Source organism: Vitis vinifera, chromosome 12 (assembly GCF_030704535.1).
Source record: "Vitis vinifera cultivar Pinot Noir 40024 chromosome 12, ASM3070453v1".
NCBI classification, from domain to species: domain Eukaryota; kingdom Viridiplantae; phylum Streptophyta; class Magnoliopsida; order Vitales; family Vitaceae; genus Vitis; species Vitis vinifera.
In genome coordinates this window covers 20604613-20617531 of record NC_081816.1, presented here as the reverse complement: position 1 = coordinate 20617531, position 12919 = coordinate 20604613, and the positions used below count along the sequence as shown (strand labels likewise).

The window sequence follows — 12919 nt, the reverse complement described above, 5'->3', positions numbered from 1 at the left end:
TTTCTCAACATGCGATTTGTTCAATATTAAATATAACAAGATTTTAACAAACAAGTAAAATCATTGTCCAAGTTCAGAGAAATATAGAAAGAAAAAAATATTAAAAAGAAGGCTGGAAGAAGAAAGACAGGAAACACTCACAAGTGTCCAGAAGCAATGGAAAAAATATTAATCGTTTTCCCACGTCTTCCACCTTTTCCATGTCCCTGAAAATAAAGAATTTTTTTTTTTTTAAAAAAAAATGTCCCACCAATCACCATCGAAAAGCTTAGTAAAAAAAATATCCACAAATTAGAATTGATATTGATGCCTAATTTTGAAAAAGATACGATGTTGGAGATTCATAAATGACAAATTCTTCGTCATGCCAAAAAATTTAACCATGACAGGTGAATATACAGCATATCATGATTGTCACATTATGGACATGCAGGACTAGAGTAATAAAGCTGGAAAGGTAATTTCTTCCACAAATTAGATTCCAAGTTAACATCTATTATCTATTAACAACTTGAAATTTTGCTTTTTGGAAGAATCTTCATGACTGAAATGAGGGTTTTCCTTTTCTATTTTTCTTCAAAACACTTGTCCTTATCAATCCCTAACAAGGATGGACCAAGGAGAGGAGGATTTTGTTTACCTCCAAATCCCTTTGCTGTATCTCTTCAGAATTGTTATGGAAGATGTTATTTAATCTAGCTAGGATTGTCTCAGGTGTTCTAAGGAGATTCGATTAATGATATCTCCTATGATGGCTTTAGTAAGGAGGTGAGAAGTAGAGTACTTCAGAACTATTAGGGTCCTCCAGTTGGCAAGGAATGCAAGAATTTTAAACATCATATAGAGAACACTGAATAATATGTGAAATTGGCATGGATGAAGCTCTTATCATGCTTGCTTTGGTCCATTTAGGAAGAGTTAAACAGAAGAACCTTTTTTTTTAATAGAAACAACCACCTTCACTTATCTTAAGACAAGTACAAGAAGGATGAGCGATCCTTCAAGGGTGTATAAAAATGTTATAAAGTAAACAGAAGACCTTTTGAAGGCCTCAAGAGGTCAGAATGAGCTGTGAAGGGTAGTTTCTTTATGGCACTAGTATTTGTTGTCTAGTATTATTAAAGAAATCGGCGATCTTTCCTTCCTAAAGTCTGTAGCTACTTTGGGATGTCATAGTTAAGACTATGTCATGCCTTTAATTTTTTCCTTCATTATTTTGCATTTGCATGCCTTGTATACTCATGTATACATGGATTATAGCCCCTTCTTGTCAGCTATTAAGATAGAGCCCTAGAAAACATGACATAATATAACAGATTTAGTTTCATTAATAAATTTATTTATGATTTTGGTTCCCTTTACTATCCTATTTGTATTAATTGGTTATTTGAGCATTTATGCTTCCATCACTTGTATTGTACATAACTTAGGTGCATTAGGAGTTGTGCAAAAAATCCAAGTTATGGGTTTTTTGCAAGATGATAAGTAGTTCACAACCGATTCATGGATTTGGGTAATCCAACAAAGGTTGTATAGCACTACCTCCTAATTGAAGGGATAACTTGTCTTAGTCATTGGGATGGTTTTCCCATAGTAAGTACACTAGTGTATATAGTTACATATGAGATAGAACTTATTGTGAATCATGACATTAGCTATCGGGTAGTCATGATTCACCAAACTACTATACTATATGAACTGTTAACCTTGAAAAAATATTGAGCATGTGCTAAACTCAATAAAAGGCTTTGACTTATGGGTGAGACCTTTAAGGTAGTTATATGTTCCCTACAGATTGTATTACTATTGATGGAGGTCAATAGCAACAAGCATTCTTGACAAAAGCACCGTAATATTTCATGGGATTAAAACAGCATGTCTCCTTAGGTGATCGATATGTTAAGGAAATCTATGGTCATAGTAATTTATTAAGTAGAATTTAACATATGCTCTTTGTGAGTTAAAATTTATTAGTTGATCATATAATAAGAGGATCTATAACTCAAAGATCTTAAAGGTAATCTTCAAAGGATGTTAGCACATACCTCATTAGATTACTCATACCAATTCATGGGGAGTCTGCATGTGGTGGATAATAGGTTACAAACCCGAGATTTGTCTCGTTATAATATCATAGCAGACTGGAGTGCGGTTGTCTCTCTTTAGTAAAGTGTTGAGTCAACTTCAAAATTGGTTTCGAAAGGATTTAGCATTTTCCTATGGGTCTCAATGGTCTTGGTTTGAGCTCTTGATTCATGGTGGTATGTTTGTTTGAGGGGATAATGGGTTTGCAATTCATAAGTGTGCTAATGGCGTTTTGGTAAAAACCTAAAGTTGCATTAGATCTTATGAATGGTCTTTTTGGATTAGGTTAATTAATTAATGGAACCCAATATAGCTAATTAATTAATTAGAACCCAAGTGGGCTAGATTAAGTGACCTAAGGCCAAGTATGGGTCTCAATGGTCTTGGTTTGAGCTCTTGATTCATGGTGGTATGTTTGTTTGAGGGGATAATGGGTTTGCAATTCATAAGTGTGCTAATGGCGTTTTGGTAAAAACCTAAAGTTGCATTAGATCTTATGAATGGTCTTTTTGGATTAGGTTAATTAATTAATGGAACCCAATATAGCTAATTAATTAATTAGAACCCAAGTGGGCTAGATTAAGTGACCTAAGGCCAAGTTGGGCTCAAGTCACTTAAACCCATAGGGAAGCCTATACAAACCCCCTTAGGGGCTTAGGGCTTCACTTTTGCATCCTTGGCTTGTAGACTCCAGAAAACCCTAATCTCCCCTCTAAAAAGAGAAGACCACCCTTCTCTTGTGCCAGAGATCAGTGAAAGGAGAGATCGGGTAGCAGATTGTTGGGTCCAGACAAGATCTACAATGCCTACGAACTATCTTCATCAGATTAGAATCAATCTAGGAACATCCAGATCACAGATATGACTCAAAATATCTAAATTTATAGTTGTTATTGGTTTTTATCGTCATATGTTTCCACTACTTAGATCTAGAGAGCCTTAGAAATAGTATGCATGCACCCTATGAGATGTAGGGTCAAAGAACGAAGTAATCCAAGCTTCCCTACATTAGTACCTTTCAAATGGAAGTATACACGAGAAAAAGCACCCTACGGATTTCAATTAGTAGAGATCCTTGTTCATCGATTTAGCTTCACCGCTATGGGTTGGGAAGCTATTTTCTTAGAAGATAAGAAAGGGAGCTCTATTCTCCAGTGGACTCCCATAAGGCTTCTTAAGTTTAATTTTGAAGGGTGTTCCTCAGTTAACTTGTGCAAGATGGACCTTCAAGGGGGTATTAAGGATGATAGTGGACTTCTTATTGAGCTTATTATACGTCCGCTGCATTTGGCTTCCTATTAAGGCTGGGATTTTGACCTTTTTTTGGTTAGCAGCCCTTTAGAGGGCCTAAAGATTGCTTCTTCCATGATGATTTCTAATCTTATTGGGAAGGGGGATTCTTAGGTTGTTATATCAAGGTTCTCATCCAATGGGAGAGGTCCTTGGCATTTAAATCAGGATTGCAAAATTAAGCATATAAAGAAAGATGTGGTGGTTTCCTTGTCACAGAGACCCTAGATTGGCTGGGGTTTCCCATGACTGAAAGGTGTAAGTTAGACAAGGGAAACTTGATCCCATGAGTTTTTTGTTGGGGATTGTGTTCCCTTAGAAGGATTTTGAGGGTAGATTCTCAATACTGCAAAACACAACCACCAAAATTAATGAGAGCATGAACTTGTATCATGCATTTAATCAATGATACCTGAGTTACAACTAGAGCAGAACCCATGGCAAAAGTCTGATATACTATATGATCTAAAACTAGAGAAACCTAATGGAAAGTTAAATTGCAGTAATTAGGAGCTTTAGAATCCACTAATAGTCTCCAATGGAACTCAAATTAAGAGTGACTGGAGTCACAAGAAAGAGGGAGGGTTTGCATATTATATATATATATATATATTAGAGAAAGAGAGAGAGAGAGAGAGAGAGAGAGAGAGAGAGAGAGAGAGAGAGAGAGAGAGAAAGAGTCACCACTGAAGTGCTTTCACTCTTTTTCAACTGCTCCCCACCACTGATAAAGCCAGAAGCCCATTTCAAAAGGTTGGAGTTCCAGCTGTCATGATTTCCCTGAAGAATTCAACAAGAAAATGGTTTTCAGTTTTCACATCATACATTTGTACCTAGTCAGCTGCTAAACCTTGTTTAGTGACATGTAGTTTGAGGGAAACAATTCAATAAATGGCAGTGAGAACTCACTTTTTTTCCATCTTGCAAGTGGTTATCATCAGAAGAAATCAACAAGTTTTCATGCTCTTTGCCCTTTTTCTTCACTACTTCCAAATGAACTAGTTTACCTCGTAAGTCGTTTATAGTGATACGTTTTGACAAAGGTGAGTCCTGACTTCCAACACCACCTTCCTTCAGAAGGTAGAGCTCAGAACTTCTACCTGGAGCAAGTTGTAGATACCAAACCCCAGGAAAGACTTTCATTTGCCAATAACCCAAATTGGCCATCACAAGGGTATCAACCAAGTGAGGTGTACTTTTAGTCCCAAGAATTAACTGAAGGCCTCTAGGAGGATCATGATCTTTTTCTGAACAATGACCTGATCAATGATAGTTAATTGTAAGAACAATAACAATCACTGATAACACGCAAAAATATCAAAATGCACCTAAACACAAATTTACCTGTTAAAAGAAGAGCCTCAAGTTCAAACACGGCTTGTAATGTCCTTGTGTCTCCAAGGTTCTCAAGCAAAATATTATCCAGGTCATGTCTGAAAGAACCAGACCAGACCAAGAAAAGATCAAATGTAAACAAGTTAGTCTAATAAGATGCACACACAGATTCAAAAAACTGACATCAATTCTTATACAACAGGTAATGGAAGAAACATACACAGCAATAACAGGCTCAACAAGCCATGGCTCAGGCACATCGAGATTCATAGTGAGGGTTTTGGATAATGGCATATTGGCAAAAAATGCTTTAGGGCCATTGATTGTATAATCTGTACTGCTGAAGTCATCCTGCAAAACCATAGCATAACTAAGACACCACATGCAAGCTGAAATTTGGTCTCTAAACAACAAAATACACTGCTGATACCATTGTTGGAACTACATATCTGTAGTAATTCTTCAAAGGGATGTCCACCAGAGAACTCTGCCGGGAACCGGAAAAAAAAAATTACATTTATTCCTCAGAAGGCATTTGTGGCATCTTTGAATAATATCAAAGAAATAAATATTACAAGGAGAGATTACCATAAAATGCTATAAGAAATACAGATTAAAAACAATATCATCTTGAAATATAATTTATGAGAACATATACTAATATTAACTAAGCCCTTTACCATAAAATGGAGGAAACGGACTGATAATTAACCTAAAATGGAGGAAATCAACAAGTTATCATGACTTCCAATATAAACAACATATTTCCTACCAAATCATTATTCAGGAAAATTATCAAAACAGTATCATAGAGTTCAGAAGAGCATGACTGCAGTTGAACACATGTACATTACAGCTGCATTTCATTCTTCCCCGTTTATACCTTTTTTCTAATACAAATTATGATTAGAGTGTCCATTTCATATCATTCAGTATGTGTTCTCTTTTCTGCATTGAAAAAAAAAATTCCTAACCAAAAAAGTAAGAAAATATCAGCATCTCCTTGAATCATCTTCTTTCACCTTTAAAAGGTCAGAAAGCCTTTTTTTTTTTTAATGACAATTCTTAAAGGATTTTATATTTTAATGGAAAAAGATAGGAAAATATTTCACATGCAGAAAAAAATATACAGAAATACAATCACTAAAAAATTGAATTTCACTATGTTATTTAGATGAAAAACCCACTTTGCCAAAGAAGTGGAAGAAAGAAAAATTACATAACAGATGTTCCGGTGAAACTGGTTGATTGATTATTTAAGTGCAACTTACTTTCCTATTTTATTACATTTTCATATAGTTTTAAGTGTACATTATTTTTAGAATTTCAACTCAAGAATTGGGACCAAACCAATCTCACAGCAGAATATCTTTTTGCTCACAGAAAGGATCTAAAGCCCAATTGATATCACTAATCTGAAAAAGGAAAAGACATTATATTAAATCTGATGATTCTGTTAGCTTCAGAATTGACATAGAGATAAATAAGTTTCAAACATTTTAAAGGTACATGAAAAATACAAAAATAAAGTTACCAATGGATTAAGTATAATCCTCATGCTTGGTTGAATGTATTTCCATAGAACCCGAAGAAGTGAAGCAAGCTTCTGCCCCGATGGGCTTAAAGGATCAACGACAGCATCAATGTGAATGCTAGAATTTCCATTATTCAACAGAACCGCACTGTACAACCAAAACAAGGTGATGTGTTAGATTTCAGGAGATAGTAAAATAATAATTTCTAAATTAGTAGATGAAGAATGAATTATCGATGAAGCCTAAATATTTTTGTTTTCAATAGGTCAATATGAAACTGAAATAAAGGGCACCCAAAAGGAGTGAAACCCAAGCACAAAAGACGATGAAGCATAGATAATTAATTAGAAGAACAAGAATCAATGGAACACGACACTCATAAGTGATTATTCTGTCTCTGAAAAGGAAAAAAACACCTCATAAGTGACAAGGGCACGACCCAAAAGGGAGTTATGCTAAATGGAGGCATACAAAAAACCAGTAATTTCTAAGACTGTACCTTGGGTGGGTTGGTTGGGTTGATGACTAGCCCAAGCCCAACCCGAATTAAGAAACAATGAACCTCAGCTCAACCCAACCCAAACTCTAACTCGAGGTACTCAACCCAACCTCATTTTTCTAAGCTCAGATTAGATTCGATTTGATCAAGTTAGACTCGGGTTGGTCAGGTTAGACTCAAGTTGACCAGGTTGCACAATTCAAAATCCATCTATAATTAATTAAAAAAAAAACCTTTTTTAATGTATTTATATGAAAATTTAAATAGTAAATAGGGCAAAATTTCAAGATAGCAACAAAAGAACAAACATAAATTTATATATTTTCTAAAAAAATGAAAAACATATGATATAATATAATTTGATATTTTTTTCTTAAAAATAGAAAAAGAAAATAAATATTATAATATAGGATAATATGCATTATCATCCTATGCATTATAAATATTATAAAGCCATTAAATCAAATTCGGTTAGGCTCAGATTGTCCGAACCTTAACCCAAACCCAACTCAAATTGAGCTCAGGTTGAAAAAAACCTACCCAAACCCAACCCAAGTATTTAAAATGATTGCCCAAACCTGCCCAAACCCGCCCAAACGTCAGGTTGGGTTCAGGTTGGGTCAGGTCAACCAATTTAAGTTGCACCCCTAGTAAGTTCTATAAAAGAAAGAGTACACAAGTATAGACTCGTCACAGCATCTCATTCAGACAAACATAAACAGTTAATCTCCAAAAAGAAAAAAGAAAAAAACTTGAAAACATAAAATAATGACAGTCCATGACTGATTCAGAAGCAGTGAGGTCATAAAACACAAATTTGTCCCCTCGATCTTGGATTGATAAATTGCCTTTGTTTTCTTCAAATTAAAGATTAATATAACTGTTAATTCACACTGGATAGTTATTTGGAAATTCTTAAGTATTTTGTCATCAGTTCAAATATTAATATAAATCTTTGGTTTTTGTATTGTGCAACAGTGTTTTCCTATAGTTTTCTAATAGGTTATCATTGTATTTCATTGGATGCTTGAAATAAGTGCAATAGTGTTTTACTTGATGACACTTAATATGCCAAAAAAAAAAGCACCCGCAGTCAAACTACAACATATTTGTAATGCACGATTAACAATATTATGTGCTTTGTTTGTATTCAACATGTCCAAAAGTAAAAGCAACTCATTAGAATTCAAACTAAATGACAAAAGACCAATAGACAAAAGCTTATATGAATAAAATTCTCCTCTCTCCAAAAAAAACTGTTATGCAAACGCCTTCAAAAACCTCTTTCCAGAAGAACACCAAGAGGTCAACTTGTTTATGTCCTCACGTATATATATCATAAAATAGGAAACCAATATAAACCATAAACTTAAAAACCTTTTTTAAAAATAAGAAATAGGAGTGGTCTGCACCTGTATTTTGCATTCAAAATCTCAAAACGAGCACTTTCAGAACTTCGATCTCGTGTGGCCATTGCAGATGAAACAAACATAATAACATCACTAATGAATTTGCTGCAAGTCATATATAAAAAATTGTCATCAACTCACAGAAAATGTATTTAAAAGAAATTACATAAAATATCAGCTTAACGATGTTAAAAAATAGGGAAATTAGACTTACCTCCCCTAACAAATGGCCCCTAATGCTTCTAAAATTACATTAACCTCCATCTAGAGCACTAAGTTATGTTTTGAAAAGGCACTTACACTAGTTAATGTGTCAGACAGGTTAGAATTCCCTTCCGAGAAAAAATCCCCTTCAGAGAAGATATTATGTTTCTGCCTTAGCTCTGATTAATTTCCTATTTTCTCCACAGACACACACAAATGCATATGACATATACATCATGACCTCTGTCTGACGTATGCCTATAGTAACAAATAAATAAAAGTCCTTCTGAGAAGAGTTTAGCTATGTAACCACCAGGGGATACAGAAAAGAGATATTCAAGAGCCCAATTCACTTGAATTCCACTTAGTTCACATCATTTGTTACAATGTCACAAAGGACCAAAAACATCATTCATTATTTCTTTCATTTTTATTCTAATCAGGAGACCTTAAGCAGGCACTAATGTGGGGAGTGTCAAGAAAATGTCATTTAAGACATTTCTGCAAGTCAAGGAGGTTCAATTAGACCTTGCATTTCTTTTTTCTTTTTTATACTTTTTTTTTGGGTAGGGGCATGGTGGGGGTAGCTGTTACATGCCAACCTAGAATTTCTCCATCCCCACCCTAATGCTTGCCACTTGAATTAGGCCTCAAGGGCTTAATTATGATATACATTTCAAGCAATGGACAACTCACCTATTGCTTTAATAAGGCTAAATACTACTCATATTTGACCATCCCAGCTGTATGTGTGAATTGGAAAATTCAATTTTCCTAATTAGCCCCTGTTTGGTGCAGATTTCCGGCAGTTTGAAAGCACTCCCTGCATTCCAAAGCACTTTCCAGTGTTTTGTTACACACTGAAGCAGTTTAAGACAAGAAATTTGAGACCTGATTCTCAGCCAAGCTCCCTTGTTATTGTTTACAAAGAATTTAAACTTAAAAAAATTCCAGTGGACTGCACAGATATCAGGAATGATCAGCTCTGACATGGTTTGTATACCCAACTAACTTCTGAACATCTTTTTATGTTAGTAAAGAATTCTGTGCATCTAGGGGAAAATTTAGGGATCCACTCTGCTACACAAGAATTGGAAAAAGAAGAAACAACTGGAAGAAGCAACTATGAGAAAAAAATTGTCACACCTTGTTAGCATGTCAGGATCCATGTCTTGCCACTTCACTTCTTCAATAATTTCCAAAATGAACTTTATTCTCTGCTTAAACTCCACAGATTCTAAAAGAAGCAGATCATGGCTCAAAATTGTGCCCTCATCAACAGCAACCATAACCTATCAAATGTCAAAATAATGTACATGCAAATACAAAGAAATGCGTGATGTTAATGGAAAATTAATAATAATATATGCATGAAATACAATAAGGAACATAAAAAGGCAAGACTCTACTTTTAAATTTCTAATCATCAAAAAGAATAAATCTTAAGATCCAATTGATTTCCAATCAAGCAGAAAGGGCCCACATAAACTCACTCTTCCATTAGTAATGACAGCATTAGAACCAGATTCGAGTCCAAGTTGCCTGTACAAAAATTGTGCCACCTGCAGACCATTTAAAACATAAGTGTATATAGCATAAGAAATCTGCATTCAAATATGTCATTAGAAACTATAGACAAGAAATTTTGTGACTGGATGCATAAACAATGTAAAACTGCATTTCCAACATCTCACCAAAACCAGAAATTAAGAAATGACTTGACCAATCTGATCAATCAGTTTTCAAGAACCCTTACACTGAAGACATAAGGCAAATACTGAAGAATCTCAAGATATTTCAACCTTAAGAAGATAAATAAATATTAAATAAAAATAAGATATAAGAGGCTTTTGAAAGCCACAAGAAGATTTAAGTGCTACATGTCAGACCAGTTTCTTCCAGGATATGAAGTAGGATTATGAGAGATGTTGGACTCCCAATTTTCCAAAGAGCTCAAATTGTTAGGCTTTGAGCTCACACTGTATATCATGCCCTTCAACACCCTCCCTCACATGCAACCCCTTCCTGGCATGTGGGGAGACATACAAGCCTGTAGACAAACAAACTATGAATAAACCCTTTTTGTGTTTACACACACATGAGGTTCAAACTCGTGACCTGCCACCAAATGAGACTATGATACCATGTTGGACAACTAATTTTCTTAAAAGCTTAGGTTGTTAAGATTCAGGGCCCATAATGTACATCATGCTCTCGAACAAAAGACAAGAATGTGTGGCATTGTTACTTTTGAGATTCAGATGTTCAAAAGACAACAAATTGTCGTATACCTTGTTCAGATGACCTCTGAATTCATCAACTGAAAATTCAGAGAGAATGGATTTATAGCCCTTAGATGGTATCCCATTCGCATCAGCAAGCTCGCAGACCTTATCTATAAATGCTTGAGTGCCTTCAACCACTATGGAAGAAGCAAGCATGTACTCACTTGCATAAAATGAGCACAGTTGATCCAGGAAATTTAGCACCTTTTTCTTATGACTGCATGACACCACAAATCATACAATTGGATTACCAACCAGAAATTTTTTTATTAAAATCAGCCAAACAGAAAACATAAAGAAATATAAAATCAAGGTTACATGATGATTAACATATAGCCCATAATGCTATTGGAGACTTAACAAACCTATATGAGGATGCAGTGATTTCAAAAACCTTCACGAAAAGGAGGCTAGGTGAATCAGGACCTGGATTGACACTAAATAGCACTCCTAAGCGTGAACTCTTAGGCCCTCCAATCTGCACCATAGTGAAACATTGCAACATCATAAATTATTGCAACTAAAATGACGCTAATATCAAGAATGAAAATGAGAGATTTAGCATCTTGGTTGTAAAGAATAACCAGGTAACGTATTCCTTCACGAAGCAATTTCATCCCTTTCCTTGACGTGATGTCAACAGCAAGAAGGTGAGTGACAGGCTTCAAATCATCTATTGCTGTTACAATAATTGGATCATATGAACCACGTTAAAATTCAATCGTGCAATAATATTGCAAAGAGTAGTGCAATGATACAACTTGACTAAGTCTTACTGTCAGGAGAATGCAAGTAGCTGATATCATTGAGCACAGATTCCCCACCAAGAACTGATGAAGCCAGAGAGATAAACCTGGGTTTGACCTTGGTATCTGCAATAATCTACATAATCACGTTGACATAAGAGATTAAGCAAAGCCATTAACCTAGTTGTGGAATCATCCTAAAACAATAATAAATAATAAAAGAAAACATGTAAACAAGACCCATCTACCATTTCACAGGAATTATTCCAAATGATTTACCTGTGGGTTGTAGCGTTGAATGCCGCTTTCTGATAGGAACTTTTCCAGCACATTGGTATGTGAACTTATATGCCCATAGTAAACTTGCTCCTGTATTCTAGGGAGCTCATCGTTCATAGCATTTATAAGAGCATCCTGATCAAACAAATCCAAAATGTCAAAAGTGCATAGCCAAAGAGTTATAAACACACAGGTCCAATATTATGGCTTCACAATAGCATCAGCATAACCTACAAGGATGATGAGACAAGAATGATTTTTTACAAAAAAACAAAAAGAAAAATATTATTAAAGAATCAATAAATTTTTTTTTTTTTTTATAGGTAAAGAAAATTTCATATATAAAAAGAGACGCCAAAAAGGCAACTCAAGGTATACAATACCTATACACCCACCTCCAATAAGGCCAAAAAGAACCTAGATGGCCCAAAAAACAACCTTAATTAGAGCCCAACCAATCAATAAAATTAGCTATAGTTAGAGGGCATTCAACTATAAACAACTTAGCCTCAGACCAAAAAGACAGAATAAAAGAGTATTTCAGTCTCTGTATTGACAACATATCATCCTTGAAAGTCAATCTATTTCTCGCCTTCCAAACCGTTCAAAAAATGTGAAGAGGAGCAGTTCTCCACACCTTGCGCTTTTAGCCCACAAAAGAACCATGCCAGCTTAGAAGAGTCTCTCTAACTGAAGAAGGCAACACCCAAGACACCCCAAATAAAGTAAAGAGTAAATCCCATAAAACCCTTGTTTTTGAACAATATAGGAGAAAATGGTCTATGGTCTCCTCTTTCTCAAGACACATAAAGCATCTATTTGCCAAAGCCTGTCCTCTTTTCTGGACCATATCCAAGGTTAAGGCTTTGCCCCACATACCCTCCCACGCAAAGAAACTAATCTTAGGCTGCACATTCACATTCCAAATGCAGCTAGAAGGAAACAAAGACGGATAACCTGCTTCTAAGGCAAAGTAGAGAGACTTGACGAGAATTTTCCACTCTTTGTTTCAGTCCATGACATCATATCATCCACATCTTCAAGTACTCTCTTACCATGTAGCCGCTCCAAAAATCTTTTAGCCTTCTTTACCTCCCAATCATTGAAGGCTCTTGAAAAACAGGGGTTCCAACCCCCCTCAGCCAAAGGGTCCCAAATATCTATCACCCACACTTCCTTATCAACAATCAAAGCAAATAAGGAAGGGAAAGACACACACAAAGGGAAATCCCCGCACCATCTATCCCTCCAA

The 12919-nt window shown here is 35.3% G+C and overlaps 1 protein-coding gene across 2 annotated transcripts in view; it reads right to left on the bottom strand.

Moving 5' to 3' along the window:
- Nucleotides 1-12919, bottom strand: part of LOC100256709 (UDP-glucose:glycoprotein glucosyltransferase) — a 72268-nt gene that overhangs the window by 4834 nt on the left and 54515 nt on the right. For both annotated transcript variants that reach the window (XM_010659381.3, XM_059741367.1), the window contains exons 16-30: nucleotides 11668-11802; nucleotides 11419-11524; nucleotides 11227-11321; nucleotides 11008-11120; nucleotides 10649-10859; nucleotides 9851-9919; nucleotides 9504-9649; nucleotides 8157-8258; nucleotides 6245-6392; nucleotides 5141-5197; nucleotides 4931-5061; nucleotides 4720-4808; nucleotides 4285-4634; nucleotides 4060-4155; nucleotides 142-206 (exon numbers count right to left, since the gene is read on the bottom strand). In XM_010659381.3, coding sequence (XP_010657683.1) covers nucleotides 142-206; nucleotides 4060-4155; nucleotides 4285-4634; nucleotides 4720-4808; nucleotides 4931-5061; nucleotides 5141-5197; nucleotides 6245-6392; nucleotides 8157-8258; nucleotides 9504-9649; nucleotides 9851-9919; nucleotides 10649-10859; nucleotides 11008-11120; nucleotides 11227-11321; nucleotides 11419-11524; nucleotides 11668-11802 — 1913 coding nt within the window. The remainder of the gene's footprint in view (nucleotides 1-141; nucleotides 207-4059; nucleotides 4156-4284; nucleotides 4635-4719; nucleotides 4809-4930; nucleotides 5062-5140; nucleotides 5198-6244; nucleotides 6393-8156; nucleotides 8259-9503; nucleotides 9650-9850; nucleotides 9920-10648; nucleotides 10860-11007; nucleotides 11121-11226; nucleotides 11322-11418; nucleotides 11525-11667; nucleotides 11803-12919) is intronic.